Raw genomic sequence first — 20,089 nt, forward strand, 5'->3', positions numbered from 1 at the left:
TGCTGTTATTCACTTTTCATGCTGTTTTAGCCTAATTCAGACTTCCATGATTTGGTCAGTGATTTCCATCAGCGATTGTGAGCCAAAACCAGGTGCGGCTCTAAACACAGAACAGGTGTGTAGGTTCCAATCCTGATTTGGGCTCACAATCACTTATGGAAATTACTGACCAAATCACTGAAGTGTGAACTAGGCCCTATACAACTAAAGCTCACTGACTCAGTACATCATTTACTTTATTATAAAACTTTGATCCACAGAATAATTCCTTTACTTGTGACAGAGATGCAGACATACAAACAATATAGAATGTGTACTGTAGATGCAACAAGGAGGGACACAAAAAGTTATTTTTTGCAATATGGTGTTTCTATTACTATTAGGTTTATATCCCAAAAATATACAGATGTTATGCATAGAGTTCAGTATAATTATGGCAATTGGATTTAGTTTATGTTTTTGAAGACAGAAATGTGTTCTTTTCTAATTGCCCTGATCATAGTAGTATAAAAAACACATACATGTAGCACAAGTATACAGTACAGAATACTCCAAAATTAGTAATGAATTTACATAATTATTGTGTACAAAACCCAGTTTTTTAACCATGTGTCAATGATGTGATAATTGCATATTTATGATAATTGATGAATAAAGGATGTTCTTTAATGAGAACCTGTCTGCCCTCCTGACATGTCAGTTTTAGTAAACTAGAATGCAAGTATGTCATAAATACTTGAATTCTGGTTTTATTAGCCAATCAGGAGAGCAGACAGGTTCTCTTTAGTTAGAATAATCATATTATGAGTTTTAAAAGGGTTTTTACGATTTTTGATGATCTATCCACAGTAAGCTCTTGTAGTACACTGTGTAGTGGCCATGTGGGTAACATTCATTTAAATAAGCTGCAGTACCCCTGCACAGCCACTATACAGTGTATTGAGCTTCCTCTTTCTGACTCTGTCCACTGTTGTTTCTGGCGTCGGCTGTCAGACCCCAACAATCTGATCTTGTTAAACAATATTGAGGGTAGGTCATCAATAAATATAAAACAAAAAACCCCTTTAAATAGTTTTTTGATTGTTACACAAATACTTTTAACATTCAATAATACATTTCAGTGAATTAAAGCAAATATAATTTCCAATACTAATACTACTACCACTAATTGGCTTAATAAAATTGCCTATTGCCACTTAGGTCCCTGTGACAACACTTCTTTCCTGTGCTTAAAGGGGTTATTCACCCCGGGAATTTTTCTATGTGGCCAGACTAGCAGTGGTAATACTTAACTGATCCCTACATTGCTCACCCGTAGGCACTGCAGGTCTTGGGTCTCCATGGGTCTACATCTGGTATGGTGCGAGTCACATGGCGTTGCAGCCAATGACTGGCAGCAGCAGTGACATGTCATCCATGCATCATGTGACCCAGTAACATGTCACTCTTTTGGCCATTCATTTGATGCAGCAGCCACGTGGCATGTGTCAAACCGGATGTTGATGCGGGGAGACCTAACGCACCCTAGATAGTCTGGAGAAAAGGTCCCCAAAGGTGAATAACCCCTTTAAACCTTGTTATAGAGATAGAGGAATCAAATCACCAGCTACACAGTATGTTTTCCAGTGTTTCCACTGCATTTTCCATCTTTTTTTGCTTATGTGTTTTTAGCCCATATCTGAACAGGAACTTTTGGTACTCAGATAGGTCATCAATATCAAATCAATGTCAGATCAGTGGGGGTTCTACACCGTTTAACCCCACCATGGATGGAAAAGGTAGCAGAAGGCCCCACCCATTGTGTAGTGGCCTTGCCAGGATACTAGGTTCAGCTAATCAAACTGAATGAGCTGAGCTGTGTGTTCTCCCATTGATCAAAGTGGATGAGGAGGGGAAAGGGTGTCAGGCCCTCTTCCATCTAAGTCTCTGTTTCAAAACTACAACTCCCAGCATGCCCAAACAGCCTACAGGCATCAGCCTACAGCAGGGCATTGTGAGAGTTATAGTTTTACAACAGCTGGAGGGCCGCTAGTTTGAGGATGCCCTGCCTGAGAACATGAGTCAGCACTCCAATAAATATAAATCTTTATTCATCCATGTTGTGAAAAGTTTTATGCATGTGCAGTATATTGGATTTATTTTGTCTCTTTTTTATTATTATAATCACTGCTGAACATTCAATATCAAATGTAAATGTACTGTAAAGAAATTGATCTTTTATCACTAATTTACTAGAATTGTGATCAGGGTGGTAGAAAATAAAAACATTGAATCTGAAAATAGAAGTAAACACAAATCTGGATTCTTATGGATGTCATGATTTTAATGGGTAGTTAAACAAGTTGTAAAATATATTGAGCTCTATGTATACAGTAACCCTAGTACAAGAACAGTCCCCAGACATTGTGGGTTATTGCACAATATTTTTTGCCTGTTGTAAGAATTGAGCAATCATTACTCTATGCTAAAGTAAAAACTATTGCCACATATGTTTTTTCTTCCCATTTTACTTTAATGTTACTCTATTTGCATAAAGATCATGTATAGTGTGACCTATAATTTGTATTATATTCTTTTAACGATTTCTTGATAATATTGTAAATTATGATATAGTATTTAAAATGCTATAGAGTGAATACATACTTAAAATATAATATGGCACACATTGTCTTTTCTAAAAGATACAAACATATACAGTTCTCCATAGCCAACAAAAATATAGAAACTTGGATTTTGACAAAGTACCATTAAAAATAGTAGAAAAGCACAAGTCTATATCAACGCTCCTTTAATCAAGACTAATGCAAAGAATAAGTTAAGAAGCTGCCTGTAGTGACTAATCAAATCACTGTCATAGAAAAATGTAGTAGTTTTTTTTATCTCTGGTTGGTAAGGGCTCATGCACACAGGTATATTATGGCTCCATATAGCGTCCCAGTTGAGCTCTGCTGCTCCACTGGATGCTCCCAATATCATATGGAGTTTTTTTTTTTTTTTTTTCAGATGGGCTATAGCGTGTGTCATTGGGTGCTATCTTATGGAGCTACTGCATTGAGGGAAGAATAGTACTAGGAGCCCAAATGACCTGTTGTGACATAAGAAGACACTGTTATGCACTGGAGTCCTAACTTTTTGGTTCTGCATCTGTGTCTGTCATGTGTACAAGTACTAATAACTCCACTTTGTGGTTCTCACTACATTTTCTAAAACAGGGAACAACCTCCATATTAAGGTCTACAATGTGCACGTTAGAATAGAATATGTAACTCATTTTTTTTTCAGCATTAGTTCCTGGGTGCAAAAATGCATTAATATTAGAGACTACTCAAACTCTTCTGAGAGTCATCAGGTTATTTTTTCACAGTGTTCTTCACAGGAAGTCAGTGTGCAAAGAAATTCTGACTCACTGGAGGAACAAATCTTATTCTTGACCAGAAAAAGCATGATTCATATTCATGTATTAAAGGGGTTGTCTCAACTAGCCATTACTAAGGCAAGATAAGACACAGTCTAGACCACCTCCCGGCCGGGAAACAACAGAGCCCTCCAGTGCTGTTTCAGTAGCTTCTATTGCCATGCATAAGAGCCATGGAAATAGTATAGTACAGAAAGCTATGGTGTCTCCCTAACTCAGAAACAGCATAGCTTGCTGTGCAACAATGTTTCCATAGCTCTCATGCACGGCAATAGAAGCTACTGAAACAACGAGTGCCAGAGCACTCTGCTGTTTCCTGGCCGGGAGGTGGTCAAAACTGTGTCTCACCTCAAAGGGACCTCACATCTGAACAGGTTCTCATGAGATCAGGGCATTACTACAACAACCTGTTAAATATTTAACTAGTGGGACAAGTTGTAAACCCTAAGCAGCCCCTAGTGCTAAAGAGAGGATAATAAAAACAATTCCTCTCACACATTTTGGGCAATGATGGCCTCCATGTCTCTTTGAAATCAGAGCTGAACTGCAGTTGTGTCACATGACTTTTCTCAACTCTACTGATTGGCTGAGACTTACAGAGTGGATTGGCATATCTGGATGTAGGTTTCCATCATTTAATCAAAATGGCCACCTAATAGTGTCTAGGGATACAAAACCAAACAGCTATTGCTACAGGGAGTAGTCAGGCCACACCATATAAAACAGTCTTTACTCAGACTAAACTCAAAAAGGTTAAAGTCAAATCTTAAAGTTTCCTCCAGTTGCAATCTCATGCCCAACCACGCATTGGATGTGGAGAAACTGTACCTGCTGTGTCCTACATCTGCCAAAGCAACCATACAAAGCTGAGAGTATATCGGACATGACCCTATTAATCAGAATAGGACTTTCTTGTCACTGCTGTTGATATATGGACCCTGGTTCGAACTGAGCATGGATGTATCACCCCAAACAAGTGAGTGGCCACATCAGTCTGATGAAACAGATTTAAAGAAAGTGGCAAACGAAAACCCTGAAAGCAATTAGATTATGACTAAAACTGCAACAGGACATGTGAGTGAGCAGTAACTTGACCATTTATGTGGTCAAGGTAGTAAGGAGAAAGTTGCATATTACATGACACAAGGAAATTTATGGAGGCAAGTGGAAGACCTCAGATAGAAGGAATGTGTATCGTACCCATGTAGAAGTTCATAGTTTTATGAGGATTCTTTCAACTTGATGTGGAAACATTGCATTGTACCATATATTTCACCGGTGAAAGCTATGAGGTGCAGGGTTGCAATTCTGCCACATACGTGGACAGCAATACTATAAATTACATAGTTAAGAGTCCACATTACAAGCATCAGTCTAGAGGGAACTTTTCTATAAAGCTGTTCTGTCCTGGCACAACATTGAAAATGCTCTAGTATGTTCATGATTGTCACTTGCAAGCCATCTGATATATAGTGTTTGCTGTCTACCCTCTATAAGTGTTATGTGGTGTCAGTGTACACATAACTGGCAGTGTAATTTGCATTTGTAGTTACAATATAGATATTTCTTACATAAACTATTGTATATTGTCATGACATCAGTATATTTTTTTCAGTATGCGTGTAAAATGTAAGCAATTGTAGCAAATGTTAAATACAAGTAAAAGATAAAGGCATAGTACAGCATAGCCTGACATGTCAGTCACAGACTGAAAAAAGGCTTGCATGTTTCTGTGATAATCACTTTCAACTCATAATTTTTTGGAGTACGGTCCAGCCGTCACCATTATATTCACAAACTTGGATAGTATATATAGCGCTGAGTAAAAATAAAATAAATAAAAATATATATATATATATATATATAAACTGTGTGTTATATATATATATATATATATATATATATATATGTATATATATAGTCAGATACAGACTGAGAGCAATCTGGTCTACTGGCAACAATGGTACCAGCCATGGTACTAATATGCTTGTACTTGAGCCTGGTTAACAGGTTGCTACACCTAAACTTCAATGCATCTGGCTCCAAGTTTATGGATCCTTTCTGGCAATTGTTAAATGTCGCAGTGTTAAGTTCAACCCTAGATGTAGCTATACGTATAATTGATCGCCATCACTCTGCTGTAAAGATTGTGTTTTTCCAGATCGAGGGACCAAGGAAGTTATGGTTGTTGAAGTCTCCTGAGCAACATACATAGTTGCAAGGTTACAAATGTGCAACGCTCGTGCAATAGTGGAGACACTTAGGCGTGCAAAAAAGATCAACTGTCTATTCCCTTCCTGGTAAAACTGGCTCACCCAGACCGGAAGGATATTTTGGTTGTAGCCACCAAATAGATGACTCTATGGACTTTAGGCATCTGTTTAAAGCACTTTAAAAAGTTCTTATGGTCTTCTCCTCATTTCAGTGCATCAATTTGCTGTTCATTTTTAAATATTGCACTTAGATCTCATAGCAGACCAGAAAAGTTTAATTTTTGGTATATTCTGGCACTGTGGATGTGCCCAAGACTGGAGCATATCTTTGATCAGGGATGATATTTTTGGTCTTCACAACATAGAAGTCCCAAATGATATTATTGCATAAAGTTGGAATATCTGTTCCATACAGTACATTGTACCATGTTCCATAGTGAAGTAAGATTATTGCTGCCGGTATCTTCTACAGGAAGCTCTCCTCCTCATGATGCACCTGCTCAGCTTCCTGGGTATGACTCTGGACTTCACTTTCGACCTCTTGTTCTGGCTGCCCTAGAGGGCTATCACAGGAAATTGTAGAAGATGTGTTTCCTTCTTGCAGTGTAGAGCTGGGTATTAAAAACATGACATGAATAAACTATTATCTTATAATACATCTATGTTTCCAAGATAGCTGAAAGAATATATTCTTAATATGTACTTATTATCAATATCTGGTGCCACCCTCTTCTATGGCACTGTACAATCACATGCAAACGGGTGATAAAAACAAAAATATTCCAATACAAATACCAAAGCTAAAGAATTTAAATGTGAAACATGATAAAGTTAGAGAGCCCTACCGAAACTATCTTACAAAGTAATAAAGAGGAGATTGGGTTGCATAAGCAGAAGTAGGGATTGGCTATAGTGACTACATGCACTTTGTTGGATAATGATTGAAGGTTGCATGGTTAATTTGGACCTATAACCACTCCTAACATGACTGTTTTACAAACTACTTGCATTCCCCATGTAATGCAATTCTGGATCATCTATTATTATGGCTCTATGATGTGTCATTTCATCTAGAAGTTATACATTTCTAGCAGTTTGCAATACAGGTCCAGATGGATGTTACTACTGTAGTTAAGGTGTGTCCCTGCACAGTCTGACACTGTCAACACTGATTGGATGATGTCAGACTGTGCAGGGACACACCTCAACTACAGTGGTAACACCCATCTGGACCTTTATTGCAAACTGTTCAAAATTCAGAACTTCTAGAAGTAATAATAAAGGAATGGTACAACACCAGAGTCATAGCTCCAGAATAGTTTTTACAAGGAGAATGCAAGTATTTATTAAAACAGACATGTCAGGAGAGGTTACAGGTCCTTTTTAAAGGGAATCTATCATCATAAAATAACATGCTATCAGGTATTTTTAACATGTAACTGATATAAATTCATATGAATTCCCAAACGCTGAGTGTTTACTTATTTGGCTTGACTTGGACAAGCCACCATCCTAGACGTAGGGGATCAGCGTTACCTGACTGTTTATTTTAACCTGAAATCCTGCATCCTACAATGTAGGTTGTTTCATATATTGGACTAGCTATTTTGTGATGACATAATCAGCCCGATTTTTTTTTTAAACCGGGTTTTTAGACTCTTCAAAATGTAAGACAGCTTCCTTGCTGTCTTACATTTAGACCTTTTTGTACGCCTAAAACAGGCATAGAAAGTGATAAATGAGACTGGCCTGTCGGCCCATCCCCTTCCCCGCCACGCTCACAATTCTACTCCAGGCGTGAGAGCAGGGAGAAGTCGCAGATAGCGGTGCGACTATAATATAGGTGTATTTCAGTAAAATAAATGATCCCCAAAATGACTCTGATTTGTTTCTCTTATATTTATAGAAACCTTTTTTAAATGTCTGCTTTACCTTGGTCGACTTTCTGAGTTCTCATTCAGCACATTATCGGAGTCCTCGGGCTTAGGGTCAGGCAGAGGGATAATATATTCACTGTCATTTGGTTGTACTGCTGAATATAGAATATTTGAAATACTTTCTCCCTCATAGACTGGATTATTTATTTTAGTTGCTTGAGGCCTCACACGAACGACAGCAGGATGATCACTTCTTAAAAATTCTTCATTTACTTGTTTGTATCTCTATAAAACACAGAAAAAAATCACATTATTTGGCATCACATTTGTGTTTATACTTAACCCTTTAAGGACACGGCCACATTTCACCTTAAGGACCAGGCCATTTTTTGCAAATCTGACCAGTGTCACTTTATGTGGTGATAACTTTAATAAAGCTTTGGCTTATGCAGGCCATTCTGAGATAGTTTTTTTGTTACATATTGTACTTCATGACACTGGTAAAATGGAGTCAATAAAATTCATTTTTATTTATAAAAAAATACAAAATTTACAAAAAATTTGGAAAATTTGCAAATTTCAAAGTTTAAATTTCTCTACTTCTATAATACATAGTAATACCTATAACAATAGTTATTACTTTACATTCCCCATATGTCTACTTCATGTTTGGATCATTTTGGGAATTAAATTTTATTTTTTGGGATGTTACAAGGCTTAGAAGTTTAGAAGCAAATCTTGAAATTTTTTAGAAATATTCAAAAACCCACTTTTTAAGGACCAGTTCAGGTCTGAAGTCACTTTGTAAAGCTAACATAATAGAAACCACCCAAAAATGACCCCATTCTAGAAACTACAGCCCTCAAGGTATTCAAAACTGACTTTTTAAACTTTGTTAACCCTTTAGGTGTTCCACAAGAATTAATGGAATATAGAGATAAAATTTCACTTTTTGGCAGATTTTCCATTTTTATATATTTTTTCCAGTTACCAAGCAAGGGTTAACAGCCAAACTAAACTCAATATTTATGGCTCCAATTCTGTAGTTTACAGAAACACACCATATGTGGTTGTAAACTACTGTACGGGCACACGGCATTGCGCAGAAGGAAAGGAATGCCATACGGTTTTTGGAAGGCAGATTTTGCTGGACTGGTTTCTTGACACTGAAAGAATATGATCCTTCTCTCTATGCACCGTGATTCCTTTCTGTGTCCCCGAAGACAGACGTCTGGAGAACGTGTCAATGACAGATACAGTATGATGTCAATAACAGTTCTATTTATTGTTGTCGTACAGGGCCTTATATACTTTCAAACATACATACAAGAATAGCTTGAGTTCTTATTACAGAATAGCAGTACCTTATAGAGAAAGAAAGGCATCTCTCATTATAATAAATGCTGACGAGAAACTTCTCCTTATAAAGACAGAAGGTAATTGTATACATAGTCACCCTTCAATATGATGTCACCCAACCTCTTGTCCTTCATACAGATCACACAGCTAATTCTGTTTAACCCTTTAGACACCATGTCCCATTTGAAGCCCCCCTGATGCTCCCCTAGAGTAGAAACTACAAAAAGTGACCTCATTTTAGAAATTACACCCCTCAAGGTATTTGAAACTGATTTTACAAACTTTGTTAACCCTTTAGGTGTTCCACAAGAATTAATGGAAAATAGAGATAACATTTCACAATTTCACTTTTTTGGCAGATTTTCCATTTTAATAATTTTTTTCCAGTTACAAAGCAAGGGTTAACAGCCAAACAAAACTCAATATTTATGGCCCTGATTCTGTAGTTTACAGAAACACCCCATATGTGGTCGTAAACTGCTGTACGGGCACACGGCAGGGCACAGAAGGAAAGGAATGCCATACGGTTTTTGGAAGGCAGATCTATATTACACTTTGTGAGGCAAGGTAACAAGAAATAGTTGTTTTGGCACCGTCTTTATTTTTTGTTATTTACCACATTCATCTGACAGGTTATATCATGTGGTATTTTTATAGAGCAGGTTGTCACGGATGTGACAAAACGAAATATGTCTCACAGGCTCTTCACCGGAAGGCAGCGCCGATGCCTAAGGAAGACATCGCGCTGCCTTCCATGCCATCGGGCCCCGATTTTGCGCCATCACCGATACGGGGAAGGGGGGTGTCCCGATCATTGTGCCAGGGTGCCTGCTGATTGTTTTCAGCAGGCACCCAGTTCCGATCACCACCCGCCGCGCAACGGTGATCGGAACTACACATGTCGTACCGGTACGTCATGTGTCCTTAAGTACCAGCACATCATGCCGTATCGGTACGTCATATGTCTCCCAAAGGTTGAAGGCTATGTAAATCTTTGTAAGAAATTTTTTAATTATTGCATTGTACTTATTTTGAGTTAAAAAATAATTTTTCAATTGGTTTTTATTAACAATATGGAATCCCTTTTTCTGTACAGAGCTGACATGCTCTATTAGCTGCCTGTGGATTCTTTATCTTTTCCGTCATCTGTGGAGCAGACATAATCCTTATCTCTGCTCCCTCACATTATAAACACTCATTATAGCTAGGTTCTTATCTTACTGATAAGAATGTGGCCTAAATAAGTGTTTATGACCTTTTATTAGTTTAGAGATATGGGTTATTAGATTCACAAAGTGAAAGTACCAGTCCCACAGCTAGAAAAACGGTTAACCCTTTGTGACAAACCAGCTCCATATTTTTAATAAAGGACAATTGAAAATATTATTTTTGTTCAATCATAAATGAAATCCTTTAAGGTATGCTTTGTACATGACAAATTCTGCAGCAATCCCAAATTAGCATGAAATAAAGTGTCCTTTATGAACCAATGTTACATTTCAGTTCACCAGCTGGGAATTTTTTTTTAAGCTTTGCATATGTTATCCCTTGCTGCTAACAGTTATGAGTCTTTGCTGAGTGTGCGAATAAGTCAGGCAGAGTTTATAGGAATTAAAATGCACAATATACCTGTTTGTAGCCATCAGCTAAAAGGTTTCCAGTCAGAGTCACCAAGCTGGAAAAAGTTGGCCTTTTTTCAAACTTTTCATCCCAGCATTTTTGCATAATCTCATAGCTGAAAAAGAAAAAGTTGTGGTTACTCATCAAACAGACACAAAAGTTTAAAATATAAAATGATAGTATATACTGTATATTGTAACTTTAGATGGATATAACATAAGGACAGTATGTGGGCCGTATACTAAGAAATTACTGGTACTAAATATACAAGAGGCACATGACTTCATCTGAGATAAGTGGTCTCATTAGATTTTTTTTCTGGGAACCTTTTCTAAAAATGCTATACACTAAGTCAATAAAAATGATGTAACAGGTTCTCTCACCTACCATTAATAATAAATGTACCTCACGGAAATCACGCTTCTTCTTAGAAGCTTTAGAGGATGCTACACAGCCTCCTTATAGGTATTTGTTAGTAGATTTAGGAGGCACTACTCCTGAACAGATGCGTTTTGAGAAATAGGTTCTAACAAGTGAATATTACAGTACAACCAGCATTCTGTGATTGTATATAGTGACAACAAGAGAATACAACGCAACTGGTATCTCTTAAAAACACTGGTAAAAGCACCTCCCCTGCTAAGAAAAACCTATATTGCGCAGGGCTGGTAAAGATTTAATCATGGCCATAGCAGAGATCGCTTTAAATATCTTAGAATGTAGAATACCTCTAAAAGCACGTCAGAAAAATATACTATATGAAAGCTGTGCTCTTTATGGATGACCATAAAGAAAAAGAAGCGCTTGGTCATTCAATCTTGAATTTCGCAATTCCATTAATAACAAGCCTTTTTGCAAGTAAATAATAATGGAGCATGCTGAGAAAATGTATCTGATCCCAAGAAGTGAGCTTAACAAGTTAAAACAGACCATCACCTACCATACATCAGAGCACAATTCAGGCTCTTGATGATGAAATGAGTAAAATTTTAAACCTCAGAGATTCACCGGATGATGTTAAAATGAAAATATACAGTGATGTACTACATGGATACTTGGCTTATGCTAGACAGGATGCGAAAGAGATAATGACTTTAAACCTTGTGACTCCTCCTATACCTGATCATCAACAATTGCCAAGTACTCTACCTGATAAAAGTGGAGAGATCTGTGACATTGTAAGTACACACACACATATATGTATTGCTTTATAATATCCTGACACCAAGTTTGTAAAAAGAAAATCGGTGTGATTTTATGACTTGTCTAATGTTTTATCTATGTTTTAAATAAAGTATTTTGAAAATAAAAATAACGTTTTATCTGTGTTTTTTGAGGGAGCGTGATTGATAACAGGGGTCTTGTCTGGGAATGTCTATAGCTTGGTACATGATATGTGAGTAGCAGATGCTTTATCCTTAGGGGTCCTGGGGTTTTGCTGCAATCACCTCCCTAAGTGGAGGGGGAATGGCGGCGGGGGGGGTGGATAATCATGGTGTCTACCTGTCAATCACTTTGACATGGTAGTAGTAGTAACACTTCACTACTAATGTCTAATAATTTCTAATCAGGGGTGTAACTACCATAGCGGCAGACCATGCAACTGCTTTGGGGCCCAAGGGCAAGAGGGGCCCAGTCTTAGTTGGGATTATCTCCTCTTCTACTGGAGGTGAAAACTTGGTCAGGACTCTACCCTCTAAAGCAGGGATGTCAAACTCGTGGCCCTCCAGCTGTTGCAAAACTACAACTCCCATCATGCCTGGGCATACTACAGCTATCAGGGAATGATGGGAGTGTAGTTTTGCAACATCTGGAGGGCCATGAGTTTGACATCCATGCTCTAAAGGAACAACTTTTGCAAATGAGTGGAAAAATGGCCCAAGGGTCATTGAAAAGGGTTTAGGCAGAAACCCTTCTGTCCTGTGTGGGGGGCCTGGTTTGATCCTTGCCATGGGTCCCTTACCTCTCTATGTACGCCGCTGTTTCTAATACCTAATGTTTAATATCAGATGCACACAACAGCGAAAATTTCATAGGAAGCCAATTAATCTAGCAGTGTGGAATAAAACTATTGGGTCTATAGGAATCTCATGAGAACGCATGAAAAACAGACTACATGCAGATGTTGCCTTTGGTCAGATTCAAACCCAGGACCTATTTGCTAAAGTGTATGATATTCTTGTATAACATTTGATTTTTCAAAACTGTTTTTACTATTTGTGTTTATAAAAATTACTGGAGTCTAAATCAGTTGTAACTTACACTGCTTCTGAGGCATACGATGGTTTTGACATCCTATAGCCTCGCTTTATGGCATTGTAGAACTGTTCATTCATTGGCAATTCAGGATATGGTGTTCCACCTATAACGATACATCATATATGTACAATCATATATTAAAACACAGTGGATCATGTATATAGTGCAAAAGATTGATTTGAACTGGTGGTACAGTATATGAACAACAAAATAAAATGGGAATATTCTATAGGACAAAAAGTAACATGACGAGCAAAATGGAATAGGGGTTCCGTTTTAAGACTCTCATCGGTTATCCACATAAGAGAACAGCTAGATCATATATCGCTGCCAGATCATATACCGCTGAAGAAGGCCGATATAGGCCGAAACGTACGGTACTCATACAATGTGTCTCTGATATATGGGCATCCACTGGATCATGTATGCAACATGAAATAATTGTGAATAATAAATCTCACAGATTAATGGCAAATTGAATTAGCTGTGTGCAGCAATTTTTTCTACTACATCTCAAGACCTACAGCCCAAGTAGATTCAATTTGGATGTTTGTGGACTGGCTGTGAACAGAAGTTGTGCGGAGTGGAGAAAAAGATGAACATTTGCACTGGGGCCTTTAACGTAGGTAGGGAAGGGGACGGGCAGACAGGCCCGTCTTATTTATCATTTTCTATGCCTGGTTTAGGGGTATACAACAAGAAAGATGTCTTACATTTAGAATTGGCTGTGGATAAAGGGGTATTATGGTTTCATGAAATTGGTGTCCTATCTTCAGGATAGGTCATAAATTTCAGATTCATGGAGGTCCAACTCTCAGCACCGCAGCCAATCAGCTGTTTGAAGGGGCTGTGGTGCTAGTTCGAGAGCTATGTCCTCTTCAGTGTTTACCTGCACACCATCTATGTTCTACCTGTGGTACAGTGTAAATACATCTGTTCGTCATATTCAAGTGAGTGGGAGAGGAAGCATGGTGGCCTATGCTTTTTTACCACCATAGGAAAAGATTACAATAATCACAGTATCTGCAATCTTACAGTAACCACCTAATAACCAGGTTGTCATGGTGGCCTAGGTGTAGTTAGTGCACCTAACGAATAATATGATACTGCCCCAATTTTTTATTAACATTTATCATACCCAATGTGAATATTTCCCAAAGAAGAATTCCAAATGACCAGACATCGCTGAGAGTTGTGTACAGGTTGTTGAAAATGCTTTCTGGGGCCATCCACTTCAGAGGCAGGAAAGTCTATGATGAACAACAAAATACAGGAGTTATAAAACTTGAAAGGACATGGTTTACACATAAAGTATTATCTAAAAACAGATATGTAATCAAAGCAAAAGTTTGCTATTGTTGTAAAAAGTAAATAATAAAAAACTAGTGTTAGGCGAGCATGCTCGGCTGAACACTAGTTCGGCTCGAGCATCGCGATGCTCGGCACATCGCGGTGTTCGTCCGAATACCATGTGTGCTCAAGCGCAATGCTCGAGTCTCCTCCAAGCACGTTTGTTGGCTGTGTAGCAGGCAATAAAAGTGCAGGTAAGTACTGCCATTCACTGTAATGTCGTAGCCATGTTGGCTGCTGGCATTACAGTGATTGGCTGGCCGGAACGTGTCATCGGGTGCCATATAGCACCCAATGACGTGTTCGGCTCAGTATTAGTCAGGGAGAGCTGGAGAGCAGAAGGGAGAGATAGTGTAGGGATTGAAATAGCAATATTTTTGTTTTTATACTTGTTATAGAACCAAAATTTGTCTGTGTGTGGCAGCAATATATATTTTTAGTGCAACCTGCACTAAATTGCAAAAATTTGTTAGAGACCCAAAAGTCCTATTAAGGACTATAGTTGTATATGGCAGCAATATATATTTTTAGCGCAATCTGTGCTAAATAGCTTGCAATTGTTTGGCCACTGCAGACAGCGACATTATCTGCGCTACATCTCCTGTCTAACGCGTGTGCAGCCTAAAAATATCTGTGACATCCAGTGTACTTTTTCTGTAGACGGTGTCCATTGCGGACAATTATATTACCTGCGCTACATCTCCTGTATAATGTTTGCGTATCCGAAATATCAGTGACATTTAGTAAAAATTTTTTGCTGCTTGTGGCAGTGACATTACTTGCGCTAAATCTCCTGTAAAGCGTTTGCCCATCCTAAATATCAGTGACATTAATTCAGTGTAATTTTTTATTAGCCGCTGGTGACAGCTACATTACTTGGCTATACCTCCTGTATAACATTTGTGCATCCTAAATATCAGTGACATTCATTCAGTGTAATTTTTTATTAGGAGGTGGTGACAGCGACATTACTTGCGCTATACCTCCTGTTTAACGTGTGCGCATCATAAATATCAGTGACGTTCATTCAGTGTAATTTTTTATTAGTCGGTGGTGACAGCGACATTACTTGTGCTATACCTCCTGTTTAACATGTGCGCATCCTAAAAATATCTGTGACATTCTGTGTACTTTATTTGCGCATACACTTACAAAACCTGCGCTACTGTACGTGTGACATACTTGCAAGCATATATCCCATTTAATATGCGCAAGGCGAGCAACAAGGGACGGAGAAGTGGCCTTGCTGCTGATGGTGCACACAGAGGCCGTGGCCCTGGGTGCGGTGAAACTGTGCCTGCTGCCAGAGCAAAAGGAACACACTCATCCACGATACCTAGTTTCATGTCCCAGTTTGCAGGGCGGCGCAGGACATCACTCTCAAAGTCACACCAGTGAGACCAGATGTTCAGTTGGATTGCAGCAGATAATGCTTCCAGTCGGTTAAACACCACCCTGTCTTCCACAAAGTCCAGTCTCAGTAGCCAAGAGTCTGATCAACAGAATCCTCACCCTCATACTCCTTCCACCCACCATTGAGAGTCTTGGCAAACAAGTGATCCCACACTCGGATATTCTGAGGAGCTGCTTTCATCGCCATTCCTTAATTTGGGCCTCTTGCCAAGCCCGCTTGAAGAGGGGCATGAGGAGATCTTCTGCCCTGATTCCCAAACTCTGGAGTATCCACAATCAGAAGAAGAAGATGATGGGGAACAGCAATTAGTGTTTCATGAGATGGATGATGATGATGAGACACAGTTGCCAATAAGTCAACCGCAATTAGTGTCTCAAGAGGTTCATGATGAGGATAAGACACGATTGTCAATAACTGAGGTTGCTAGGTCAACAAGTCAGGAGGATGACCAGAGTGAGGAAGTGGAAGAGGAGGTTCTGGACGATGAAGTCACTGACCCAACCCTGGAAGGTGGCAAGCCGAGCGAGGACAGAAGTACAGAGGGGGAGGGATCTGCAGCAGCGCAACAGGCTGGAAGAGGCAGTGGGGTGGCAAAAGGGAGAAGGCGGGCCACACCAAACAGGCCCGCAACTGTTCCCCGGAGCACTCCCTTGCGGCAGTCTCTCTTGCCAAGGGGTAGGTGTTCCGCAGTCTGGCACTTTTTTGAGGAAACTGCCTGTGGCGAAACCAACCTCGCCACTGGGTTTTGGAGGGGGCTGTTTGAAGGCCTCTTGCCTCAGGATTATGGCCCATGCTAACTTTTGAACCCCTGAACCTATTCCAGTGAATTTTGGATAGGTCCTTCTAAAAAAATTAGCATATTGTGATAAAGTTCATTATTTTCTGTAATGTACTGATAAACATTAGACTTTCATATATTTTAGATTCATTACACACCAACTGAAGTAGTTCAAGCCTTTTATTGTTTTAATATTGATGATTTTGGCATACAGCTCATGAAAACCCAAATTTCCTATCTAAAAAAATTAGCATATTTCATCCGACCAATAAAAGAAAAGTGTTTTTAATACAAAAAAAGTCAACCTTCAAATAATTATGTTCAGTTATGCACTCATAACTTGGTCGGGAATCCTTTTGCAGAAATCACTGCTTCAATGCGGCGTGGCATGGAGGCAATCAGCCTGTGGCACTGCTGAGGTGTTATGGAGGCCCAGGATGCTTCGATAGCGGCCTTAAGCTCATCCAGAGTGTTGGGTCTTGCGTCTCTCAACTTTCTCTTCCCAATATCCCACAGATTCTCTATGGGGTTCAGGTCAGGAGAGTTGGCAGGCCAATTGAGCACAGTAATACCATGGTCAGTAAACCATTTACCAGTGGTTTTGGCACTGTGAGCAGGTGCCAGGTCGTGCTGAAAAATGAAATCTTCATCTCCATAAAGCTTTTCAGCAGATGGAAGCATGAAGTGCTCCAAAATCTCCTGATAGCTAGCTGCATTGACCCTGCCCTTGATAAAACACAGTGGACCAACACCAGCAGCTGACATGGCACCCCAGACCATCACTGACTGTGGGGACTTGACACTGGACTTCAGGAATTTTGGCATTTCCCTCTCCCCAGTCTTCCTCCAGACTCTGGCACCTTGATTTCCGAATGACATGCAACAGTCCAGTGCTGCTTCTCTGTAGCCCAGGTCAGGCACTTCTGCCGCTGTTTCTGGTTCAAAAGTGGCTTGACCTGGGGAATGCGGTACCTGTAGCCCATTTCCTGCACACGCCTGTACACGGTGGCTCTGGATGTTTCTACTCCAGACTCAGTCCACTGCTTCCGCAGGTCCCCCAAGGTCTGGAATCGGTCCTTCTCCACAATCTTCCTCAGGGTCCAGTCACCTCTTCTCGTTGTGCAGCGTTTTCTGCCACACTTTTTCCTTCCCACAGACTTCCCACGGAGGTGCCTTGATACAGCACTCTGGGAACAGCCTATTCGTTCAGAAATTTCTTTCTGTGTCTTACCCTCTTGCTTGAGGGTGTCAATGATGGCCTTCTAGACAGCAGTCAGGTCGGCAGTCTTACCCATGATTGCGGTTTTGAGTAATGAACCAGGCTGGGAGTTTTTAAAAGCCTCAGGAATCTTTTGCAGGTGTTTAGAGTTAATTAGTTGATTCAGATGATTAGGTTAATAGCTCGTTTAGAGAACCTTTTCATGATATGCTAACTTTTTTAGATAGGAATTTTGGGTTTTCATGAGCTGTATGCCAAAATCATCAATATTAAAACAATAAAAGGCTTGAACTACTTCAGTTGGTGTGTAATGAATCTAAAATATATGAAAGTCTAATGTTTATCAGTACATTACAGAAAATAATGAACTTTATCACAATATGCAAATTTTTTGAGAAGGACCTGTATGTATGGACAATGTAACCTCACAGAGTTGTAACAACTTATAATAAGTGTAACTTGTCAGCTTGGGAGGAATATGCTAGGTGTGGTTCTATTGTCCCATTGTGTGTTTAAATGGTGATGTCTGTCTTGTTGTCTCCACATGTGTATTGGTGATCTCCCTTTTGTCCTGAGAGATAATTGGATTGTCTTCGGTCGTCTCCGGGACAGAGAGGAGGAAACCATGATGCATTGTGGGGATATGTTGTATCTGTCCTGTGTCGCAGTCTCCCTTCTGGTCCTCTAGGGGGCGGGAACGATTGGTTGCTGTATTTACATTGTGTGTGTTGTGAATTACTGATTGGTTGGATTTCAAAACCCTGTGGGCAGTACGATGTTTGTTTTTATGAATAAAAGAGTCTGTATCTGAAGTACAGTCAGATCACTGCTTGACCCTCAACACGGAGCCTTGTCTCGTCATTGGGGGGATTCCCTGTATGCTGTTGGAGACTGATTGCCAGGAGTGTAAGCTGACTGATACGCTTTTCCTGTTCTTCTGCTGACAGCTATTCGCGAGGTTCCAGTTTGGAGTGCTATTTTGTATCCAGTTCGGGAGGTTGGTGTTCTGCAGTAGCTGTGCCTGTCTCTCGGAAAGGGGCATATCGCCTAAACGGAGTTTAACCCCTTGTCTGCTGAAACGGTCCGTTACATTGGTTGCAAGCAGCGGGATCGTTCCTACAGCCAGAAGGACAGCTACAGGAGACACCATTTCTTTGGATTTTACAATTTAAGGGCAACGCATGTCTCAGTACAGTGACCCTAAAAGCACCAGGATGGAACCAGCAGTGGAGTACAGATACTCTGTGGAGGAATTTGACCGTATGATGTGGTTGCGGCTGAACTTCTTCGGACCCAATCCAGCTGAGAAATACGTGAAGTTCGTGAGGAGTCTAGTGTCTAAGACCCTACTATACCGGGCAGAAGGTGACGGTCAGCTGCCACGTTGGGTGGACCTCCATCGGAAGTTACGGTTGCGGGACAGTGGGAGCCCAGTCTCCATTCCCCAGCGGCAGTGTGAAGTGCAGGGAGAGGAGAGCAGCAGCCTCCCTCCCCAGCGGCAGGCTGAGTTACAGGGGGCAGAGGTAGTTGTTCCTGCCCCCCAGCAGCAGCATGATTTTTTGGGAATTGGGAGCCGAGTCTCCATTCCCCAGCGGCATACGGAGTTACAGGGGGCAGAGACAGTCGGTCCTGTCCCCCAGCGGCAGAGTGTCCTACAGGGAATAGAGAGCCCAGTCTCCTTTCCCCAGCAGCAGGACATTGTATTGGGAGCGGAGGCGGTCGGTCGCCCTCCCCAGCGACTGGAAGTATGTATGGGAGAGGAGCTCATTACCCCCTCTCCCCAGCGGCAGCTTAACGCACCAGGGGGAGACAGGAAGCCCCACAACTGTGCAGATGGGACCGTGGTCTCTGCACTTACAGCACAGGGGGTAGGGACAGTTGTTCCTGTCCCCCAGCAACAGGGCAGTTTAGCCAAAGGGGAGACAGTCGGTTTCCCCCTCCAACAACCAGACTCCAACCAGGCTTCTTCCATGGTAGCGCTGGTACCAGGGCAGAGTCCCGCTGATCCCTGCCCACAAAGAAACCTCCACTCCAAGCCAGGGAGCAACTCAGAGACCGGGAGTACCAGCTACAAATATAATCTTGGTGGATTCACTGGACAGAGACAGGCTACTAAATTCAACAGGTCCAGTATTGGGTTTTGGGGCGGCTGCCAGACTAACTCAGGTACCGACCGGCGTGAGGTCAGGTATCTGGTTAGTCTTCCCTGGGGGGGGGGGGGGGGGGGGGAGATGTGTGGCGAAACCAACCTCGCCACTGGGTTTTGGAGGGGGCTGTTTGAAGGCCTCTTGCCTCAGGATTATGGCCCATGCTAACTTTTGAACCCCTGAACCTATTCCAGTGAATTTTGGATAGGTTTGTCCCCCAAGTTATACTGTTTAAATTGATGTAAGTTATATGTATGGACAATGTAACCTCACAAAGTTGTAACAACTTATAATAAGTGTAACTTGTCAGCTTGGGAGGAATATGCTAGGTGTGGTTCTATTGTCCCATTGTGTGTTTAAATGGTGATGTCTGTCTTGTTGTCTCCACATGTGTATTGGTGATCTCCCTTTTGTCCTGAGAGATAATTGGATTGTCTT

General features: G+C 40.6%; 1 protein-coding gene across 3 annotated transcripts in view; it reads right to left on the reverse strand.

Annotated features, from left to right (window-relative positions):
• Window positions 1-219: 219 nt before the first annotated feature.
• Window positions 220-20,089, reverse strand: part of PDGFRB (platelet derived growth factor receptor beta) — a 179,243-nt gene continuing 159,373 nt past the window's right edge. For 2 of the 3 annotated variants that reach the window (XM_044281126.1, XM_044281127.1), the window contains 5 exons: window positions 13,882-13,993; window positions 12,747-12,846; window positions 10,494-10,599; window positions 7,561-7,790; window positions 220-6,239 (listed from right to left, as the gene is read on the reverse strand). In XM_044281126.1, the coding sequence (XP_044137061.1) occupies window positions 6,095-6,239; window positions 7,561-7,790; window positions 10,494-10,599; window positions 12,747-12,846; window positions 13,882-13,993 (693 nt within the window). In that variant the 3' untranslated portion in view covers window positions 220-6,094. The remainder of the gene's footprint in view (window positions 6,240-7,560; window positions 7,791-10,493; window positions 10,600-12,746; window positions 12,847-13,881; window positions 13,994-20,089) is intronic. The other variant, XR_006387876.1, reaches the window with a different exon arrangement.

Source organism: Bufo gargarizans, chromosome 2 (assembly GCF_014858855.1).
Source record: "Bufo gargarizans isolate SCDJY-AF-19 chromosome 2, ASM1485885v1, whole genome shotgun sequence".
NCBI lineage: Eukaryota > Metazoa > Chordata > Amphibia > Anura > Bufonidae > Bufo > Bufo gargarizans.